A 23,324-nucleotide genomic window follows, 5' to 3' on the forward strand; every position below is an offset into this window, starting at 1 on the left:
TTCTCACCTGACATTATCACATGTTGACAGCCCAATTACTCCCCAAAGTGAATTAAAACGTGACTGTTCAATGCGGTAAGAAATTCACAAAAGTAAAACCTGACATCTTATCTGGTTCAGACTTACTGATGTACAGACAATAAACCTGACTGATTTAGTTTGCAAATGCACAATCATCATTCCACAAAAAAAACCTCAGTGCTGTCAGCTGTGAACGTACTTCTACAGCCAAATACTCCATAAAGAAAACATGCACATGATTTTAACCCATATGTTTGGATTGACTTACCCTCCAAGAGACCCGGATGCTCTGAGAGGAGAGCGCTTCCAGCTGCACTTCCTGAGGTGGTCCATCAGGAGCTGTGGTCAGATTACAAACACACGTATATAGATGTCATCAAACTGCACACATCTGACACTTGGGTGAATGGGTGAGCTATTTTAACTGGCTCTGTGGGGGAGATGAAGACATGGAGGGGTCCAGGCCTCACTCTATTGACTATAGTGTGACATTTAGTACTGAGGCCGCTAATTGAAAAGTTCTGCTTTTAGTGCGGGGTCAGTGTGTGTTCAATAATGCAACAGAACCAATGGAGGTGATGTCACCAGGCTGTTAATGAATTGACTCACTTGGCCTTTTACCTCTTTTTGCCTCTTGTCTTTTAATCACTACCTGCACTTAGATCTCACAGTTGTCTCTGTTACTCTTTGTTACTGGGTAATAACAAATAAAAGACTCTCTTTTATTTTACTGTACCTGACAAATATTTGCTTCTTTGATCATTTGTGCATATGTCCTTTCACAAATGAATATGTTAAAGGTCCACAGGGACCTACGTTCTCACCTGCTTCGTCAGTGGTGATGGTTAGCTCGTTGCTGGCCTCACTTTTGCCGATCAGGTTCTTGGCAAACATGCGGATGTTGTAGGTGGAAGAGGGGTGCAGGTCGATGATGGTGGCCTGGTTGAGCTGAGGTGAGACATCTTTGGTCTTCTGCGCGGTGTCCCAGGAGGCTGTGGGGGAGAGAGGGCAGGGTTTATTGGGGGTGCTAAAGTCAGAGGGGAGAGGTCAAATCCACTTAAGTGCATTAGGACAGGCTATATTAAATGTTACTGTTGAGACACAGGGCATGGAGGGATAATTAATCAACCAAAACACACACAGATGAACATACATCTAATGATTACCTGATTTGTTCTTGCTCTCAATATCGAAGCCTGTGATTGGGCTGTTGCCATCAAAACCCATAGTCCAACGCAAGGCAATTGTTCTGTCCTTCACTTCTCTGATCTCCACTTCTGGGGGGTCCGGGGGCTCTACAAAACACAAAGATGACAAGCTCGACATTGTAAGCACTCTGTAATAATGTTTTATTTTAATTTTTTTATTATCCTACATATTTAATCATCCACTGTGACACTGTGCAGCTTTTATTTATTGACTATGACATCACTGAGTCCAAATCACGCTTCCCCATAGGGACAATCAGGTATATTGTGTTGTGTGGTATCGTATTATGTTTGTACCTTGCACTGTGAGCTGGATGATTCCTCTGTCTTCACCAAAGGAGTTGATGGCGTGGCAGGAGAAAAAGCCAGAGTCCTCTCTCACTGTGGGCATGATCTGATGGATGCACATAGACAAAATGAGAATTACATTTGTTCGTGAGGTGTCAGCAATGTGGTCTTGGGATAAAGTCTGTGTTCTTTTGCTGTCGCTACATATATATATATATATATATATATATATATATATATATATATATATATATGTATCTATATATATCTATATATAGATACACATATATAATTAAATTTAATTTATGTGCACTGATGTTGCACGTTCTCCTACCTGCAGGGTGGAGATGACTTCATCGCCCACCTCCTTGACAGAAACCACATAGCGGCTGGTCTCGGGGTTGATGATGCGTTCCTCCTTCTCCCATCGCACCATGATAGGCCTCTCACCATGTGCCGTGCAGCTCATCTTCTTCTCCTCGCCCTGCGTGGCCAGAGTGGTGTTGGGGTAGGACGTGATCATGGCCGGGACTGGTGAGAAAATAATGCAAAAGAGAATATGATATGATACATACAGACTCATGAAGAACTGTATTACATAAATATATTGGTAATTATTAATTATATAATCACATTAATAAATACAAACAATACAACCACTGCAACAAATCATCATACTGGTTCATTCAAAATGCACCATTTCTTTTATGTTTTTTCACTGCTAACATGCGTGGGTGACAAGTTCCAAAACCCACAATTCATTCATTCATATTAGGGCAAAACATGGATTTGCAACATTAAATGCAAACACACTGTTAAAACTGTGAAACATTCAAAATAGAATGATGGCAAATGTGATACTCTCCAGTAGTAACCAAATTAGGTTGTGCCAAAAACTATAGGCAAATATGAACAATAAAGTTACATTTCAAGTGCAGCTGATTGTATTTTCAACCAGAAGCCGCACCAGGTGTTCTAATCTCGTCTTATAAGACATCGTCAAAATGGTTTGGAAACATGAATATAGGAAAATAGGTCAGGAACGTAGAGAAATGCATCCTCAAACCACGGCGGTTTCTGATCGGATCATTGCACCGGCCCGTGAGCTGACCTTGTTAATATCAGGTCTGAACAGGGTCCGTATGACAACCTGGAACCTCATCAGAGGTCCTTACTGGACCTCTGCTGAGGTTATATAAGACACTGACGACATTCCTCAGAAAAAGACACAGAACTCAGTTCAAAGATAATCCATCACTTAGGCTGTTGCTGTCAACTGCACCAAGCAAGTAAGCTGGTTAAAGTTGCTGAGTGAGGTAGAGGACACATTAAGGTTAGAGGTAGAGGCTGATGACTACTTTGTCATGAAAAATGACTTTATGAAATAATATAGTCCTTGGAAAAGGACATTGTAAATACTGTGTTGTACTATTGTTTTGTGGCATTTAAATCACACGATGCATTGGGTACTGAACTAGAAGCTACAATGATGGAAAAAGACCTGGAAAATGGAAAAAAGAAACATATTGAGAAGATTGTTAATAAGCTATAACGATCATATGCTTGTCTTTAATGCTGTGTTAAAAAAAAACAGCGCTAATGTGCATCTTGTATCTGAGCATCCCAAATGGTACAGTGATGCTCTAACAACACTCTGAAGATGCAACACTAAACACACACTAACTATATACATGCCTCATTACACCCACAGTAGAGTGTATAACAACCCTCTGCTCCCAGATGCTCATACACACACACACACACACGCCACACGCACACACACAAAGCATGACTCCAGTGATGTGATGGGAAGTGTCAGGCAAGAGGTTGCAAACATTTAAGCCTCATCTCTTATTCACTCTGCAGCCATTTGGGGCTCGGCTGTGGAAAAGAATGCTGATTTATTTTGCATGACAAGTATGAATTTTTTGTGAGAAACACTTGGATAAGTGAGGGGATAACTGCTGAGGCTTTATGTAAACGTTATCGTATTAGAGCACAGTTACTTTCATTTTGCCGTGTAAGTGGCTCGGAGGTAGCACAGGGCAATGTTGTTGACATTTACACTGGCACGCAGTGATACAGTGCTAGGTGACAAAAGAGTAGGATTGGTGAAATGGTGACATGTATGAGCTGTTCAACATCCAGGGTGTGTAGAGGAACAAACATTAAAGCTACAGAAATGGCTTTTTTTTACTGCATGGTTGCTGTGACTTTCATATATTACAGCTCAATAGCTAAAAGTTCATCAATATGCTAATACAGTGTTTTGATTGTCAGCTACATGTGCAGCAATGATAAACATTTCAGTGCTGCGATACTGCAAAAATCACAAAAGTACTACTGGCAGTTCTTCTTGGTTTTTAAAAGGAAAAGAAATGCTGCGAATAAAATAAATGTTAACAGCCAATCAGAGGAGTGTTTTCTGCACAAATAAATAGATACAACTAAATAAAAACCAGGGGCACGAAAAATTGTTTTTTTTCAGTTAACCCTGTGATAAGAACAAAATAGTGATTGCCAGTCAATAATCACATGTCTGCAATCAGAGCTGAAGTGACTGCATTTTGTAATCGTTGACACATTTGACCTGAAACACACAAAAAAAACAATAGCTCTAGTAATTAAGATATTAAGTGTGGCCATGTTTCAATAATAAAATATGAGCAGTGTTTTTGAGGCCAAAGATACACAAACTGTGACAACTGTCATTTTCAGATATTGCCTAAATGTTTACACTTTCTATTGTGACCTGCCAAGAGTCAAAGAAAACGTATAGCAGTATCATTTATCTTCATAACGGTTACACGCATAACATAACATCATTGTAAATATTATTATATATAATATTATTATACTTGATAAGAGATTGCTATCCAACAGAGGCAAACACAGCGTGTCTCTGCAACATGAGACATGACATGTTTTTTGCAACTTGTGTCCGTGTATCTGCATAAGTGAACAAGTGTGTGTTGTGTGTGCATGCAGCCCAGCTGAGCCAACCCTCCCTGAGGCGCACTGTGTGGCCATGTAATTGTTACGTTGATGTATTTCTTTAATATTGAGTGGAATTACAGGAACGTGGCAGGAGGGACTGTGAAAAGAGAGACGGACAGAGAGGAGACAGAAACACATGAGACAAAACAAATGGGGTGTAACCCTAAATATTGTCTTATGTTGATTCACGTATAATCATCTCTTTGTTTTTTTGTTTTTCTTGGCATAATGTGATTAAATGAAGCACAAATAGATCACTGTCCTTCACACATGCAGACAGACACAGAGAAAGCATTCATGCACTGCTTCTATTTGAAACCAATGTGATGTGTTTATGGGGAGGGGTGGAGGATGCTAGTGTGTATTTTTCATCCAGAGATGAACAGAAATGAGCTGCTGCATCCATGTTAGTATAAAGGGAAAATAAAAAAAACAAAACAAAACCATCGACACTGCAGTTTCTGGGAAACCAAACAATAATAGTAGAGAACATAGTGTGTGTTTTCTGCACAGTCCAATGTGTCTTTTATGTAGAGGTGAGGAGAGCCCTGTTCCTCCACAGCAACCCAGAGGGCAGTGATGATACATTTAGGCCTGCAGGGGATTGTGGGGAAAGGCTGGCTGCTGATAGGCTACTCCCATGAGACAAAGCATCCCCCCCTCCTTCTCCCAGGCTCCCTTTCACCTGGCCAGGTTACCATGCCAACCAGCATCGGACAGTCTCTCCTCTTCCCTCCCAACCTCACCTCCCTCCTCCCCCTCCTCCTTCCCTCTCTCTCTTTTTCTCTCTCTCTCCAGGCTGTAGCGTTGGAAAAAAAGGCCATTTCTAGTAGCCAGGAATAGAACATGGACCTGCCATTGATTTTCACAGGAGTATGATGATGACTACACAATCGCGCCTTGAATGTCGCAATGCAGGGCCAAAAAAAAAAATCTGATATTTTTGACTCTTCTAGTGTTAGTATCAAAAGGAACCAAATCTGAGCAATCAAGAGATTAAAACTAACACAGGATTACAGCAGGATGGCTACAGTATATCAGTGCAGGGCTATTTATCAGTGATCCAAGAAAGAACATGTCAAGATTGTCTCAGAGGGTCAATGCGATATGACAGGTGATTAAAAGCATTACATTTACATTATCTGAGGCAGATGAACCGTTATTAGCAAGAAGAAGTGCCATGTAGGATGTTGCACATTGTGCAAAAAAAGAAGACTCAGTCAAAAAAGTTTGATGGCTAGGATTTAAAAATATTTTCCTTACAGTGACTTTTGTTACGATAGTGACATGTTGGCTGCTGTTAATTTGGCTGCCAAATAAATTAAATTTTTTATTAAATATCTGTAAGCAAGCTTTTCTTCCCTCTTCCAGATTAAATTGCTTTATCTCAACCCATGTTAAGAACATGGGGATGTTAGTCTGTATTTCACCCCACACCATGTTACCGGCTGCGTGGAAGGCCAGTGTGGTGCATGCCCCGCCCAATGGGGCCATAAGGGCCAGACAACAGCAGACATACTAGGATATGTAGAGCTCCCTGCCCTAGAGGCACACTGTGAGTGGGCGCTGGGGAGGAGACAGCCTCGATGGTGGTGGTGGTGGTGGGGGGGAGGCGGCGCTATGGTGATCACACAGATATCACTGGTTCACCGGGCTGCCTCCAATGTTCTGAAATAATTCCCTTTGCTGCACGATTGGCTTGGATGTGGAGCTTGATACTAAATGAATGCCTGCAGACTGGGTGGACTTCTGTTGAGAGGAGAAAGGGAGGGAGGGAGGGAGGTTTGCAGATGAGTAAATAAGATAAAAGAACTAGAGATGAGAGGAAGAGGGGTCTTCCTCGTGGTTGCGTGCTGGGGACTGCTCAATCATTGACCACAGGACCCTTTACCACTTCTTTTCAGTGCAGCCTCATTATGTGCTCCGTCCTCATCGCTGCGTCTGCTGACATTATGATGTCTAATAGGCTTGATTGGTCTTAATTGGCCCTGATAAACATTGAGTGGCTGTTGACTGACTCTGATAGCATCCGCCATGAATTGGTAATGAATTGACTGAATTGCATCTGTTTTGAAGGTAGGGATGCTTTTATGGAAATTGCATAGAAATCATTTGTCTAAGCCACCACCTGCCGCCGCTGTTAAAGCGGCACTGAAATCACGATGGCTCCTATGAAGCAGCATATGAAAGGAAAACTAAACAGCACACAAGCACGTCTGTGCAAACACACAACCAGTCATGTGCAACTTAATCCAGGTGCAATGAGTGCAAACCATTTTTCCTGGATGTTGCGGTGGCAGTATTCATACAGCAGGATACATGGTGTATTATGACGAGATATTAGCCCATGCACAGACACTCATAACAATGAAAGTGCCAAGCTACGACATCACAATAGCTACAATTCATTTCCTGGGAAGTGTACCACAATAGCCATGCAGAGTGGGATCTATGTGAACCACGGCATTAGCAGCCTGGACCATCAGTCTTCTGTAATGGCTGCAGTGTGCTTCCCCGTATCTCTGCCTTTACATGTTTTGCAGCTCTCTGTGTGTGCAAACACAGGCTGCCCCCCTGTGTGCTCATAATCATGTTTGCTCATCTGTGTCATCTACAAGAACTGATAGCATGTTCACACGTGCCAGAGTTTCTATTCAGATCTATTGATTTTCCTTTACTGATTCTATTACTACTACTCTTTAATAGAGAATGTAGCGATGGTGTCCATTTTCTTAAAACATTGGCATGAGGGGATGCAAGCACTGATGGCCATTTTCTTTGTGTAAATCAGAGTAGTGAAGAGGACTTTGAAATGGTGACAGAGGAAGACAAGAAATATGCTGCGGGGAACAAACAGCACATGGCAGGTTTATAACTACGGTCTATATCGGGTGAGTCACACGGATACATCAAGTTTCACTTGATGTATCCAATGATCCAACATCCAATGATACAGAGTGAAGATCATGCTATCCATCACATGAGTACTTCAGCATGCGTCAGCTTGTGTGCTCTCTAATTGGCGCCTAAGCCTCTTAAGTAGCTGCCACTGGTCAAGTGGTGTAGGCTGGCCTGGATAAACAACATAAAAACAGCACAGAGCGTACAGAACATCACAGTGTCCGACATTACAAAGTACTAAAGCCTCAGACGTTACTGTGGACTGCATACTCAATGACATAAGGACACTCATTAACATAAGGCATTCCCTTGCCATAACCATTACAACTAAATGCCTAACCTCATCCCTTAACCTAACTCTAATACCTAACCCTAACCTCAACCTTAAAACAAATTCTTAATCCTCAAAGTGTCCTCTGAAATGTTCAAAACGAACAAGTATACACATAAAAAGATAATTAAATAGGTGTTTAAATAAATAATAAAACAGAGCCTGCAGTGTCATCAAATGATCTGATTAAATCTAAAAATACCCAAATATCCTTTCAAATCCATTGTCACACATAAATGATGGCATAATAAACTGGCATTAGTGATAAGCAGCTAAATTTGTGCAATTACTTCTTGAAAGCGTGCATTGCAAAGACAGTTTTGGACAGAGAGAGAAGAGTTCTCTGGTGAATCACTTTGAAATCATCAATGGAACATTGTGGAACCAACAGTGAAATAAAGTCTCTGCGTGTTCAGCCGCCTGTAATATTGTCTATATGCTGCTGTGCTTCTATCCTGCTATATGTTAAGTCTACTCTGATTGATCAGTAAATCGTATATGATATATTCCAGATACATGATAATGTCAGAATGTTATAACGAATAATAAGAAAAAGGCTAATCAATTTACAATGCAGTAGAATGCAACCTCCACTTACTATTTTTCTGTCTTGTGCATGCACTTTTGACCATTGTGTGAATCGGGATTGACTTGGTGTGGAATTTCTACATGTTTTGTCCAGTTGTCATGGTGCATTGTCTGATGCTTTTGCTGATATGTTGATCAATGGGCATTGTCCTCATGAAATGAAAAACATTTAGAAGATGTGAACCCACGTGTAAATTAGGAAAATATTATAGCTGCAGTTGGCAGTTTTGGTAGAAAAGTGGATGTTTGAGTTTCATCCACAGGACATTAAAATATAGATGTTTTAGGTTATAGGTGATCATAAAATGTCTGTGTCAACCTCTGTCATCAGCTGAGTATGGCGAGATACTGTACACTTGTGTCATACATGTCAGGTGATCGGAGGTGATATCTCCATCTTTTTCCATCTAAATTTGAACAGAAAGTATGGAGTGGTTGTGGTGGAACAGCCAATAGGAGCGCCCACTCTCTTTCTCTCCTAACTGATTTGTGGTTACTCAAAGTCACTGTAAAGTGCACTTGAATGACATACAGGACTACACTGAGAGTTGGTGCATATGCAGGTGTGTGCATACTATATGTTTGCGTGTAGGAGAGCACGATGAGTTAGTCAGACAGGAGGAGTCATGTCACACACAAACAGATAAATAAATTGAGAGACACTAGTCTGTGCTGAAAGTAGACTGTTAAACATCTCTCGCTTTAGAGAGGTGCCCAATATATAAGGTTATACTGTACGCATCGCAATTTTGAAAGTAGGATGAACTGTGTGGCCTACAAGAGTGAAAATGTACAGTAGAGGAAAGGTAGTGCAACAGAGGATAGAAAGAATGGCACATGGAGGAGGGGAACAGACATGAAACACATTCCTCTTTCAACCCCCTTTTCCTCTGTCCCTCAGCTCTCTTTTCCACATGGCAGCCACTGTCTGCATGCAGGATTCAGAGCGTAATGGAGGGGAGCTAAGTCTTTGGCCACACAGCAGATAAATGCTTTACTTTCTCCAAGATATCAGGGGGAGATGGCCACGTGCATTGCTTTCATGGGGTTCATTCAGGCAGAAAGCACAAAGCCACCACCATGACAACATCTTGCTGGTGACTGTTGCAGACAAAGCCGACTTCAGTTGAACTTAACCTTTGGGCTTTAGCATGAATATTTTAGTTTAATGTTATCAGCATCACTGAGCGTGATCAACCAGAGCAAACGATGAAAGGGCTACATAAAGTCAGGTGTGATCATATTAGCAAAAACTTCACAAACATAATGCACAACATATCAGATAAAACCAAAGCAAAAATCATTGTCTTTAGAAGCCTGCAACACTAGTATGTATGATGTATGTTACCCATATAGACTTAGAAAGCTACCATTTTCCCATGAGACTTACTTTTGACATTGAGAAACATGGACTTGCTGACATCAGCTCCAACATCGTTGCTGACTCTACACAGGTAGAAGCCACTGTCTTCTTCCAGCACATGCTTAATGAGCAGAGAGCCATTGACCAGCACCTCGATCCGAAAGCCTGAGTTTAGGACGATGGGTTTGAATTGAGGGACCCCGGCACCTGTCACAAAACAAAGACAGAGTCATAAGATGGATATATGGGAAAACATAACCTGGCTCACAGATTTTTACTCTCCATACTCACAGAAGAAGCTAACACTAACCCTATCAACAATATGGCATGAAAAATATACATGAGGGCATTCAACTGTGAGTAGTTTTCTATGACTGAAATACAAACATTACAGGCAACACAAAGGTGGACATCAAGTGTACTAGTTGGCATTAGATCGTATAGGTTCGACTATCTGTTCTGGATTTTAATCCACAACCCTGGTATAACAATTTTACACACCAACTTAAAAGAGATTGTACAAAAAATGAAAGAAATTGGAAATTGGCATTCATGTTTTCAAGGAAATAAGGAAAGACTCAATGAAAAAATACCAAAATGCAGTAAAAGAAGAAAAAAAAAAGCCTGATTTTACCGTTCTCTGATTTTAGAGAACCGTTCAAACCCAAGAGTTTTATTTAAAGTTTTAGATTAGTCACCTCCCCCTCTCCCTGTTATTTTAATGATGCAACACAAAAGACCTGCGAGGAGTTTTTACAGTCTTTTAAAGACAAGGTACATTTTATTAGGCAACAGATCACCCCCCCAGACAGCATTGTATCCACCAGTAGAGATATTTTTACACGATTTTCAACCTGTGTCACTTTCTTTCTTATCAGACATTTTATCAGACATGAAACCAACCATGTGCAGCCTTGATTTTATCCCCACCAAATTTCTTAAAGAGGTTTTTAACACACTCAGACCCAGCATTTTATCCATTGTAAATAGTTATTTAACCCATGGTGTTTTTCCCTCTCTTTTAAGCATGCTGCAGTCCACCAAACCTGGAATGAAGAGCTTTGAGTTACTGCAGCCTGTAATGTATGTGTAATGGTAATCATATATTACCTTTAGAGTACTCCCACTGTATAGTAGGGACAGGATAGCCTTCTGCCGAGCAGTTTAATATCACCGCCTTTCCATAGATGCCATCCTGATCCTTAGGTTGCACCACAAATTTGGGAGGAACTGCAAGACAAGTCACCACAAAGTTCATACTACATCATGTTGTTGTATTGTATTGTTCTTTTCCCTCTTCACCTCCCTCTCCTCACCTCGGACGATGAGCTGGCTCTGGTGCTCCACGGCAGCAGCCTGGTTGCGTGCGATGCAGGTATAGTTGCCATTGTGCATCAGTGTGAGATTGGAAATGCGCAGAGAGCTGGTAAAGTCTATGTTGTCGATGGTGACACCCAGGCTGGCTGGAATCGAGCGGCCGTCCTTCTGCCAGGTGATAAAGACGGGTTGGTCGCCAGACATGACCACACACGGGATGAAGACTCGCTGGCCAATGGAAAACCGAGGGAACTCAAATGGGTGGATGGTGGGTGGGACTGTAGAGTAAAAGTGCAAATATATTTTCCATTTAGGAGTTTTTCCTCAGGCCTGTGGGTTAACATGCCTATAATTTAGGTGTAATTTTAGCAACAGACAACAGGTTTATGACTTGAGCCTCAGAAGTACCCCTGCTATTATTCTGTCATGGCTGAGGTACTTTATAAAGCACTCCCCGTGGTACCTTATTAGTTACATTTCTCTCTTTATCACCCTATTCTCCATGTAAGAACATTATGCTGTGATTTTGCAGGAATGGGAGAAATATTTTATTACTTCTCCCAATGCAGAGCAGTCGAATTCTCTCTCTCAAAGAATATGCATATAACATTCTCTCTCACTTCTCTTCTGCTCTCTGGGGACACTGTAGCCATCGTGAGAACCAGATGCTTTGGAAAATTAATGATTTAAAATAACATTGGAATAAGCGGCACTTCAGCGCTTATTTAATTCACAACAAAATAGGGATAATAGGCTCCTGGGGATTCCCTCACGGCAGTGGCGGAATGCTAAGCAGCTGAGAGGCAAATTAGCTGAGGCAGAATGGAGGCATAGCTTTGTCTACGGTGTGTGATTTCCCCCCTCGCACACTCGTTAGCACGTCAAGGCCCACCACAGAGAGAGAGAGGGAGAGGTGGTGGGGGGGGACATTTCAAATTATGCAGCGTCACTGAAGAAATCTGAGGTTACGCCATTACATATTCAGATGAGCTCCAGATAAGGTGGCTGGGATGATGGAGATTGTGCTTTGCTATCAGTGATGTGTGTGTGTTTTTTTTACGATATACAAATATCCGGTTGAATATCTTGTTTCAAAATGTGTTCTACAAGGAAAGGCTGATACCAAGGTGGAACTTAAAGAATGTATCTTTTAAATGCGATCTACAGCATAAGTGCCAGATGGAAAGACATACTAGGGTCAGCAAACAGACTGATAAAGGGATTGTGTCTTAGGCAAAGCAGACTGAGAGATTAATGATGGACTGCCATGAATGTACTCAACAAATACTCAGGTTTAATATAGTGTGTCACACCCCATCTCAAATAAATGGCCTAAGTTGTTTACTTGACATGGGAGATTGTTGGTAATAATCAAGATGGAGTACCTGAGATTACATGCAGCTACAGCAACTGATTTAATTTTTCTCAATGTTGGACGCTGCTTTAATATCCAGTCACTGTAACTGTGAAGTCGGACCAGACTAGGGTTCATACCTTTTACAGTAACATAGACACTCTGGTGTGTGGAGAGCTGAGGCTGCACCAGAACATTACACGTATATTCTCCTTCATCCACATCCTTCTGCACATCAAACAGCTTCAATGTGCCGTTGTTCTCGAAGGCCCGCTGCCTGTGGTTGTACGGCAGCAAGTTGGAGTCCTTGTACCATTTGATGGAGTAGTATGGGTAGCCAATGACACGGCAGTGGATGTACATGTCCCGCCCAGCGATGGCAGTGAGGTTTTTCATCGGTCTGATGCTGGCAGGCCCTTGAAGAACACATTGGAGAGACAACTCTCTTAAAATGATTTTGAGGCAGGGGTGGTAGTATCAAAGATTGCTGTGCTGTGTTGTGTGTGTTTTTCAAGACACCACAAAGTTGACATGCCTTGATTTATTCAGATGATAACAATTAGAAATGTTAACCGTAAGGAATGTCAGACTGCGCGAGTGAACATCCTTGAACTCTATTCCACTTTTTCTTGTCTGACGCAGATACCGGTATATCTACCCATACTGAAATTAGCACCTACCCATAACCAGCATAAAGCATAAAGTTCCAACTGTAAAACATATATTTTGCTCTAAATAACAAATAAACAGCTCCAATTTTAAGTCCATGCTTAGTATTTTTGGATATGGCACCTCATTCTGATCTATTTTTCTGACAGAACAGAGTTCCTCAGCTCAATGTCTATCAGGAAACTGGATTATTAGGTTTCTTTTTTAAAGCATTGCAGAAAACAGTTTAAGTAGGCTCTGTAGTGTACTCTGAGCCCGAGCATATCCTGGGTTGCTACTCTCTTTAGCGCGATTAAGGAGCCAACGATGTGAGAGAAAGTCATTACACTTTCCCCGCAATGGCACCTGTGGAGATTCATCTTCATTGCTCGGCTGCATTCGGCATCCAAGAAACCATGCTAAAATGGCTAAAGGATCGCCCTATTTAGCCTCACAACATGCAAGAATGAACACAATCAAATTAAAGTAATCAGAGTACAGAAAGCACCTCTTGCTCTCTGCAGAAGAATAATACTGGTAATAGTGGTGAATGATCCAGTATTACTACTACATGACAACAGCGATCCAGCCAACCGTGTCTCTGTACAGAGCAGACCACACTACAGCCATACAGTGGTGCCCCAATATAAAGCTATCAGCAGGTGTTGGGTAGGAAGCAGAACATGAGAGAAGTTCATGCTGAAGGATCGCCTAATAGAGACTGAAAAAGCACTTGTCGTAATCTGGATATGTAAGAATAGACTGAACCTACATTACTAGGTTTCTATACATGAAACCTATACATGAAAATTGAAATATCTTGACAAACGTAGTCTGGCATTCCTTTAACATCGGCACGCCAATGTGCTTTAAACACAGTCAATTAGAGAAATATCATGGCAGAATATATCAAGACATGTTGATGTGTATATGTGATGATGTGCTGGAAGAGTTGATTTGACAAGCACCTCTTACGTTTATTCGCGCCTGGTAGGAAACTGTCCCGGCCGAGTTGTTGCAGATGCAGCGATACACCCCTCCATCAGGAACCTGGGTCTGGCTGATGTTGAGGTAGCTGACCACGTGTCCCTCTGTGTTGGTGTAGTAGGAGATGCGGTGGCGGCTGTCTCGTATCACAGGCTCGTCATCCAGGGTCCATGTCACCCGTGGCTCTGGCGTGCCCTTCACCGTGCACGACAGTGAGACAAACTCATTGATGTTGTAGACCTTCTCACTGAATGAAGCCAGAATCTTGGGGGTGCCATCTGGTCAGTAGAAGGAGATGGCAACAAACATTTTATGATTCTGCACTGATAATTACAAGAAATATCTTTCCACCAAAAGTCAGTTGTATAAAAAGCAGAGTATAAAGCAAACAAATACAACTCCCTTTTCTGGTTCCACAACATCATCGATCATCATTATTCTCCTTATCCTGAGGGGGTCATGAGAGACAAACACTGCAGCACTCCCAGCTTTTGTAACAGTGTGCAACCCTCTTTCAGACAATCAAAGAATCATAGATTGGGCCTCAGGTGTATTGCAGCACTCAAGCACCATTCTCAGCCCAGAAGAGAGAATGAGCACACAGGCATGCTACGTGCACACACAAAGCAAATGCTAATTTGGTTATGACACACTCATGTATTTCCTCTTAGAACACTGACCTTCCAGTATGACTTGAACAAAGTCCTGCGCTGACATCTTGCCATGTCTGGCAAAACACTGATAGGCACCTCCGTCGCTCTTGGCCATACCAGCCATTACCAGGTTCTCTCTGTTCTGGCCTGTCATGCGGACGCTGTTACTGGGGTAGATGAGCTCTCCGTTCCGGTACCAGGACAACTGGTACTCCTCAGAGCCAGTGACACTGCAGGACAGTGACACCTGGCTTCCCACGCTCCCCTTCACCTTCCGTGGACTCACCATGACCTTCAGGGGCTCTGTAGGAAAGTTCAGAAGAGTTCAGTCAGTGGCTGCTTTTCACTGAAAACGATTAAATTAAAATGATATGTCATCATAACCTGTTTTATCAGTGACAGATTAAATAAGCCACCTGCAACATACAAGGTACCCACACAAAAGAAGGAAACAACATCAGTGAGTGAGAATAAACTGAGTGGAATCTAGTTCTTAAACCAATGAGACTTCCCTGCTGTTAACTGTTATGAAGCATCATACCACTGTGATACAAATCTCCCCAGTGATTTAACAACAGCCCATGAGCACTGACCTTTTACCAGCAGTCTGCCAACCACCTCAGCATTGCCATAGCTGTTCCACACCTCGCACACATATGTCCCAGTGTCACTGGCATGGGCTCTCTCTATCAGCAGGCCTGTCACACTCTGTCTGAAGCGTGTGTCGGACTCCAGCGGCCGGTTGTCCTTCAGCCAGCGGTATTTGGGTGCGGGGTGACCGGAGGCCTTGCAGGGCAACTCCACTCGATGAGATGCCATCACCTCACGGCGCTCGAAACTGTCCAGGATGTGGGGGGCGGAGTTGGTGGGATCTTCAGGAGAAGGGAGTTAGGAAATTGTTTATAGACGCTGATATGGTAAGATCATCTGTTCTGTTTGTCGTGTCTAATTGTAATGATAATCACAGTGGTTGTGTGGATAAAACACCATGATGGTCAGGTGGTGTAAAAGGTTAACAGTAAAACTACAGTGACCAAGTTGTCTTGATTTATTTTGCTTTTATATGCAGAGTGTAGTAAACTTCTAGCAAACACCACATACTAAGTTCTGAGCAACAAATAATAGTGCACAGCTGTTTTCAAAGTACATTTATGTGAAACACTGGCGGCATGTCCCTTTAAATGATTTAAGGTAAGGGAGGGCATTCTTCGTGCAGGCAGAGTACTGGTGACCTTTATCACATGTCATCTTCCCTTTAATTCATGTGTATTTTCCTGTCACTCTCCATTCTACTCAATTTATCGAGATCGTTTTTCACAAGCATGAATTTATTTCCATATGCTTCTGTTACATTTCGCCAACATCACGTTTTAGAACCAAAACGAACCTGCATTTAAAATCAAATAAAATACAACAGGGTGACTTGCATGATATGTATTAACATTCATTTGAGTAAATTTTGTACACATTTTTTCACTTGTGTTATTCATTTGAATAACACAAGTGTGAGAGTGAATGGTTGTTTATTTCTGGGTGTTTGCCGTGCGATGGACTGGTGACCTATCAAGGGTGTAACCGCCTTTCGCCATATATCAGCTGGGTTTGGCTCCAGCCCCCATGACCCTCATTTGGAGGATAAAATGGTAAACAATGAGTGAGAATTTAAAGAATGAACACAAATGACTATATAACAACACAGATATTTAGGCACATCCTCTTACCTGAGACAATGAGACGGGCGCTATTGCTCTGCCGGGTCTCTCCTGTGTAGCGATGGCGTGTCATACACCTGTAGTTGTACAGCCCGTCTTCCATTTGCACATCCAGGATATACAGGGCTCCCGTAGATGTGATGAGAAACCGCGACACTGTTAATATAAAAAATAAAACGTATTAGGCTACTGAGCATTACTGATGAATGTTGCGACAGTTACAGTGCAGCATTCATGAATTATAAGTGACTGTGGACCAATCAGTGCAAAATATCACCTGATTTAAGTACAGTACATCATCTGGGTTTAATAATGATCTATTGCCAGCAGCCTACAGAGTTATCATTGTTTGATCTCTACTCAGCTCTGTTGCCTGGATCAACACGTTTTATAAAAGAAACACAAACTTGTCGTATGTGTAATACACACACAATTATTAATGAAGCTTGAGCGTAAGCTCGGTCAGAAAGACTAATCTTTACTTGCTTCCGTTGCAGTATTTATGTTTCGCCCTGTCTTTATCTCTTCTCATGCATGCATCCATACTCTAAGTTGACACTGTCATTTTCTGGGGCTCAGATCAGCTGGTCTTGTCTATAAAAACTCTTGCTGCCATCTTTTTTTTTTTAAATATATTGTTCTCTTCCTGTTTTGGGTCATTCATGTTGCTGCAACATGTCCCCTTCTCTTCTCACATTGCTTCTGTACAATCTGTAATAAATCATTTTCTTTCTGTACACATCCCAATGACTAGTAGAAGACAAAAAAAAAGTGGTTTCTGAAACTGTGTGTGTGTGTGTGTGACATCAGAAAGGATCAAACAACAGATCAATATCCTCCGATTTCATCACAGGAGTTAGCAGGCACTTTACAACAAATACACGTCTTACAAAAAGCTTAAGCATGTGTGCATGTGTGTGTCGCACACTCGTTTTTTTTATGCACTGAAATTGCTACCTTACACATTCTAAAAGAAGAAAACACCGAAAATCCAATATTGAAGTCTCTTAGCAAATATTTGCAAGTCAAGTGAGGTGCGCAGCGCTGTGTGATTGTAGTCACCAAACATCTGCTGCAGCCCATTTAGCTCAGCACAGCTCTGAGGCACTGTGACAAGGCTGTGTGTTGTGCAGCAGTGTAACACAGCTCGTTATCATGTAGCTCATCGCTCTCCTCTCTCTCTTTCTGCATCTCTCCCAGGGGATCTCTCTCTCTCTCTCTCTCCCTCCCTCTCCTTTTCTCAGCTCCAGACTAAAGCACAGGCAGCCAGGGATCACAGAGCACTTTGATAAGGCATGGCTGCACAGGTCAGACATGCTAATATCATGCTAATGTTATGCAAATTTGTGTGAACACATGGCAGAGGAGAGAGGTAGTCGGTGTTTATGAGGAGTGATGTGTGCTGTAGCTGGTGGCTGCCGGGTTATTTCATGTCGCTGATGACGGGGAAGTCAGACGGGGCCAGTGCAGGGTGGGGGGACTGTGGCAATATTGGCAGATATAATGCAGACTTTATGGGCTGTTGAATTACTCTCATTAAGCCCTGTCATGACAGTTTAACACAGATTAAGACTTGCTTGTAAAGGCTTGTGCATACTGCATGTTGAAATAATGAAAAAAGGGCCTAATAGTGCAGCTTATGAATCTTTACATTTGATCACATATGACATGTTTTATGATACAGACAAACAAACAAAAAACTCTCGGCCAAAAATAAGCTTAATGTGTAATTTGTTTTTTTTGTGTGAGGACCCTTTGAGGTTGTTACAGTCACAGAAAATTGATGTGATTACAGATGACTCCCAACAGTATTTACAGATTAAATTAATGTTGCAATGAGAAAGGGGTGACTGAGAGGACAGCGTGAAATAAGAAGGAGAAGGAGGAATACACAGAGGAGTGTGTCGAGGAAGCTATTGTGAGCAAGTGTTGACCTAGTTAGAAACGAGGGAGCATGGATTTGATATCCTGGAAGTTTTTTCTTTTTTTTCCCAGCTTGTGGTCGAGATGCTCTCATGTATGACAGGTAACCAGTGGTAAAATGAGGCGGACAGGGAAGGTAGTTCACACCTACACTGCAAGTATGTGTCTGTAATTTCTGTTTCATTTACCAGGACACGACACGAAATATTACCAAACCTGAATTGTTCTTGCGGCTGTTCATTTTCATAGAAAGACACATTTTATGCAAAGGCAGGAATGCAGGCTGTCTCTCCTGTATTTCCTTTCTGCTCTTCCTGTCTCTTTCCCCTTCTTTGCCTCTGAAAGTTGCCTGGCATCAAACGTTGACAAGGCAGGCTTGTGAATGAGCAGAACTTTCATTAGAGCAGACTGCCTGTCACTGTAACAAAGGGCCAGTGCTGAGAGAGGGGAGTACGCTTGTGCTTTAAATGTGCATTAAAACAGACACTTGTGTTCACATGTGGGAGTGTGTGATTGTTTCTTGTCTCCCTGTGAATCAAATTGGCTCTGCATTATTAATTTCTAACCTTTGCATACATTTGATATATGAGGGCATTAAACAGGTTTAAATGTAGGTTTAAGAAATCTCTTATATTTCTTATTCCAACGACGTCACTGCACACATTGATGTCGTTGGTCAAATGACCCATTGGGCAGTTATACGATTAACAGAAACAGACAAAACAGATGTTCCTTGCATTTATAGATAGATAGTTCTGATGATAACAGATGTACCTATGCAGCACAGGTGTTGCATATTTCAACACTGCAATGTATAATGGTTGTTGGTGGTATTAACTAAACTAAAAATAGTCAGAAAATCATTCCAAGAACCAGCACATTCGCACCTCAAATATACTGAACAATAATAGCATGTCCTTGCAAATGGACGACATTTGTGTCTTTGCTTGCACCAGCGCTGCAAGTATCTTAGATCCCACTGGCTTGTGTGGGTCTGTTTATTCAGGTATTATTTTTGCACGTATAAATGCACTGAATCTGTCTTCTTTACGTGTGTGTGCATGTAACTGAGTGCCAATGTGTTTATGCAGCATACAGCTGCATGGAGAAATGGTCAATAAAAACGATCAAAGGCGCTCCACTACACTTTTCCCTGCTCCTCTCTGGTCCACCTACTGCATACTAATGCCACCTAAGAGACAGCCTCCACTGTTCCTGCAGTGTGTTGGAGTGTGTGTGTGTGTGTGTGTGTGTGTGAATGAGCACACTAGGCACATGTCCACACCTGGGTGTATTAGTGTATATTTCTGAAACTATGGCTTCACTTCACCCCAGGTGGCTCGCAGGACCATCAGTCGTCTCCTCTTCCCTTCCCTGGCTCAACCAGCTGCTTTGGCATCAATGGTGCCACAAACACAAGTCCCTTTCTGTGGATGCACACTCAATAGATTCAATTAATCCCCATATAAGCCACAGTGAGCCTGCAAGTGGACTCCTTGTTTCGCACAAACGGGGATGCTTTGCGGTTCTTCGATCAGACCTAAATTGCTTCTGAGACATAATAGAAAGAGTAAGAAAAGTCTGAATCATGAGTGTGTGTGTGCTCCATTGCTGTTGTTAAATCTTTCACCAAGGACAGTTGGTCACTCGTGCGGATGTGTCATCACTAGACACACAGGTTAACATACGAGAAGCTTGCGTAACACAATGACACATGGTGACATCGCTGAGCACTTTGAGCTACACTTCAATCTGCCTATCCGCGTTACTTTGGCTTCTTGTATTATTCCTGGTTTTATAATTGAGACGTGAGCAGAGGAAGGGTGAAATGGGAGGAGGAGGAGGAGGGAGGGAAGAAAGAAAGAGAGGGGGAGGAAAGAGAAAATAAAAGATCAAGAACGAAAGAGCACTTCTGGGATACAACCACTCTCTGTCATCTAAAATGACTTACAAATTAGCTTACAGCGGTGTGCTCCCAGTGAAGGGGAAAAAAAAGTGACAACTTTCATATGCTAATTCAGCTCATGCAGAGCAATTATCAAAAAAATGTCAGTACTGTCTATCTGACAGATCTGAGCAGTCTTACCCAGTCCTTTGCCTGTCTCCCTCAAAGTAAAGATCAAACCTTATAAGCTTTTGGGATTTTTTATACTGTGCACGGCATAGAACACAACGCAAAGACATTCTACACACCGTGCGTTCACACTGCAGTGCTGCATGTAGCACAATCCTCAAAAAATTTGGTTATTACCATGAAATCATTTTGTTAGGTGAGACAAAAAATGACTACAGTATTTTATCACATGACCTTAAACATCTGAACCTCGGGAGAAGATTATAATTGTCTCGTCTGTGGACTACAACAGTCTGGGTGCTGCTTATGACGAAACCCATGGAGTCAGCTAAACAATGCTGATAAAAAACTGCTTACTCATCACTCTGTGGGCAGCGTGAATGTCTTGGAGTGTATTAGTGAGTGGAGCATGGTCCCTGGAGACAGCTGGCTCACAGTGTCACTGTAACCTTGGCCACTAAAAGTCACACGGTTTGACCATAAAATAAGTAAACAAACAAACAAACAAACAAACAAACAGAAGTTTAATCCAAGCTACAGATTCTCACGTATTTGTTTCGGTATTTTAACTCTGTATTATTTAAATAGGATATAAGGTAGATGAGTATAATTAGGTAGTACAACATAATCAAAGTGTTTATGAATGAGGTGATTACCATTTGACCAACAAAACAATATACTAAACTTATAATTTATAGAAGGGATCTGACGATATATGATCTTATTGCGTATGACAATAAAAAGCACCCACAATAATTAGCAGGATAATTGTGACTGGGTAAATCTGCATGAGTGACATGAAGGAAAAAAAACAAAAACAAAATACACTCTTAGTGGTTTATACCACATGGGGGTGTGCTATCTGCAAACAAACACATTGTGAATCACAATTATTTAGATCAGGATACTGTATGTGATATATGTGACTGGTGGATGATGGATTAAAATGATAGCAACAGAAAACTGTTGCATATTTACATTTATGCAAAACATTGTCATCTCTTCACTGTCAATTCAACTCCTGTGTAGTTAAATAAAACATTTAACAAGCTACTTATTTTTAATCGTCTGATACTGCAGCCATCTAAACACCATATGTAATGCCACATTTCTTCCCACTATGAGAATGTCACACACTGTCTGGCGCCAGATTTGCCGGTGCAGTCTGTGAGTAATAATGAGTGTATGATGAGCCCAGGAGGGCCTGTGTTGTAATTAGGCCTGGTTAGAGTTATTGGCAGAGTGACTCCAGTTTGATCAGGCTGGGATAAGCAGCTCTATGCAGAGGGAGATCCCACCGATTTAGAGCCCATCTAATAAAAATCATTTGTCATTCTTACAGAAGGCACAATGACAGCTGCTGGGGGTTGCCGTAGCAACATACTGGCCGCCATTCCCTTAGCAAGCACTATACTCCCAGTGCTGTAAATGGTGGCGAGGCGGAGAAGCACACATGTGCATGTATGACACCGTGAAAAGTTGAAATGCTTTCATTTCTGTAAGACCTTTGTACGCCAAGGTGTTACAGAAATTATTCTGCCAAAATCTTTTTGGATTTTTCTTCATTTATATTTGTACTTCCAAAATAAATGAAGCACAGCATGTGCACATAAACACAAACTGACAAAGCTTAATGTGTAGCTAAACACTTTTTTTCAGGTGTATAAGGGTATCTAGGAATGTTATTTACTGACTGAGGTGCAAATCTTCACAGTTTAGTGTAAAATATAGACATATACGTCAGCTTATCTACTGCCTCTTTCTAGCCAAACACCAGATACTGCATTCCAGTTTTGGCATTTGCTATTTTATTGTCAGCTGCAGATACACATTTTAGAGACGGCCAAATATGAACTAATTCTGGTCTCCTCAGTTCTTTGTTTTCATCTATACATAATCAAAATAGACCTTTGAAGGTGTCATTTTAGGCTTTTACGCTTTCAAATATCTGCAAAGAGAGAGTCATCAAAGAGAATTGCAAAGTCAACTTTGACTATGTAATTGTCAAGATTCAATTTTGATGGTAAATTGATTAATAAGTCAATGGGTTTTGGGGTGAAAAAATGAAACTAAATGTACACCTAGTGTCAGAAGCTTCAGAAGCAGCAGCACATTCATGTGGCCCAAGCTCCTGCAGAAATAAATGAGGGTGTGCAGGAAAACACACAAATTGAGCACCTGGCCTAATTTCTCATCACACCTGGATGACAAAGTTGCAGCAGCGGCTGCCTACAGTATCTGCCAGTGACACAGTCGAGTCAGAGTAGGGGGCTGCTTTTTTATTTTTTTTTTTAATGGCTGCTCCTAATCAGCAGCAGCATCCCCTGCTCATTAACTAGACACATACTAGCCTAAGGCTAACAGCCTCATATGTCAGCCACAGATAAAGCTGTCATCTTCTGCTTGACTGAATAAACTGCTATTAAAACTAGATGCAAATGGATGTTGAGCGATATTCAAATCATGAGGCAACAGGGAGGCTTAAAACCCTGAGGCGCTGAGCCTCGTGCCTGCTCCACATTCCTCTGTCATGTTAGAAGGGGGGAATTTTAGATCCTGTCTGTGTTCGAAGTAATGTTCTACAAGACACCTGAGATCTCTATGAAACAGTAGGTGGGTTTCCATCAGCCTGCTCTTGTAAGTAAACACAGGACACTCATAAATGTTTTTACACTTAAAGTGGTAGAGTGGTGTATCTATAAAAGGTAAATGAAAAATGAAAGGAACGGAAACAGATTTAGTGAATAAAAGAGGACGTTTATAAATCATGAGACTGAAACGTCCGTCCTGCTCTACTTTTCGGTGAAATAAAACCACAACATTCTTCCGCTTAGTGCATGAAACAAATACTACAAAAGTAGTTAGAAGCAGAAATGAAACGCCACCATGTATCAACAACTAGTTGAACCTTTTGTTTACATCATCAAGTTGCACCTTCTTAGGCCTTTAAACATTATAA

General features: G+C 41.6%; 1 protein-coding gene across 5 annotated transcripts in view; it reads right to left on the minus strand.

Annotated features, from left to right (window-relative positions):
- Positions 1-23,324, minus strand: part of dscama (Down syndrome cell adhesion molecule a) — a 77,854-nt gene that overhangs the window by 9,901 nt on the left and 44,629 nt on the right. For 4 of the 5 annotated variants that reach the window (XM_044041861.1, XM_044041859.1, XM_044041860.1 and 1 more), the window contains exons 4-16: positions 16,378-16,524; positions 15,250-15,528; positions 14,684-14,959; positions 13,985-14,281; positions 12,509-12,784; positions 11,014-11,292; positions 10,808-10,927; positions 9,725-9,904; positions 1,852-2,048; positions 1,527-1,623; positions 1,188-1,316; positions 846-1,013; positions 290-360 (exon numbers count right to left, since the gene is read on the minus strand). In XM_044041861.1, the coding sequence (XP_043897796.1) occupies positions 290-360; positions 846-1,013; positions 1,188-1,316; positions 1,527-1,623; positions 1,852-2,048; positions 9,725-9,904; positions 10,808-10,927; positions 11,014-11,292; positions 12,509-12,784; positions 13,985-14,281; positions 14,684-14,959; positions 15,250-15,528; positions 16,378-16,524 (2,516 nt within the window). Of the gene's footprint in view, positions 1-289; positions 361-845; positions 1,014-1,187; positions 1,317-1,526; positions 1,624-1,851; positions 2,049-9,724; positions 9,905-10,807; positions 10,928-11,013; positions 11,293-12,508; positions 12,785-13,984; positions 14,282-14,683; positions 14,960-15,249; positions 15,529-16,377; positions 16,525-23,324 lie in introns of those variants that run through there. The other variant, XR_006361571.1, reaches the window with a different exon arrangement.

Source organism: Solea senegalensis, linkage group LG13, assembly GCF_019176455.1.
Source record: "Solea senegalensis isolate Sse05_10M linkage group LG13, IFAPA_SoseM_1, whole genome shotgun sequence".
Lineage (NCBI taxonomy): Eukaryota > Metazoa > Chordata > Actinopteri > Pleuronectiformes > Soleidae > Solea > Solea senegalensis.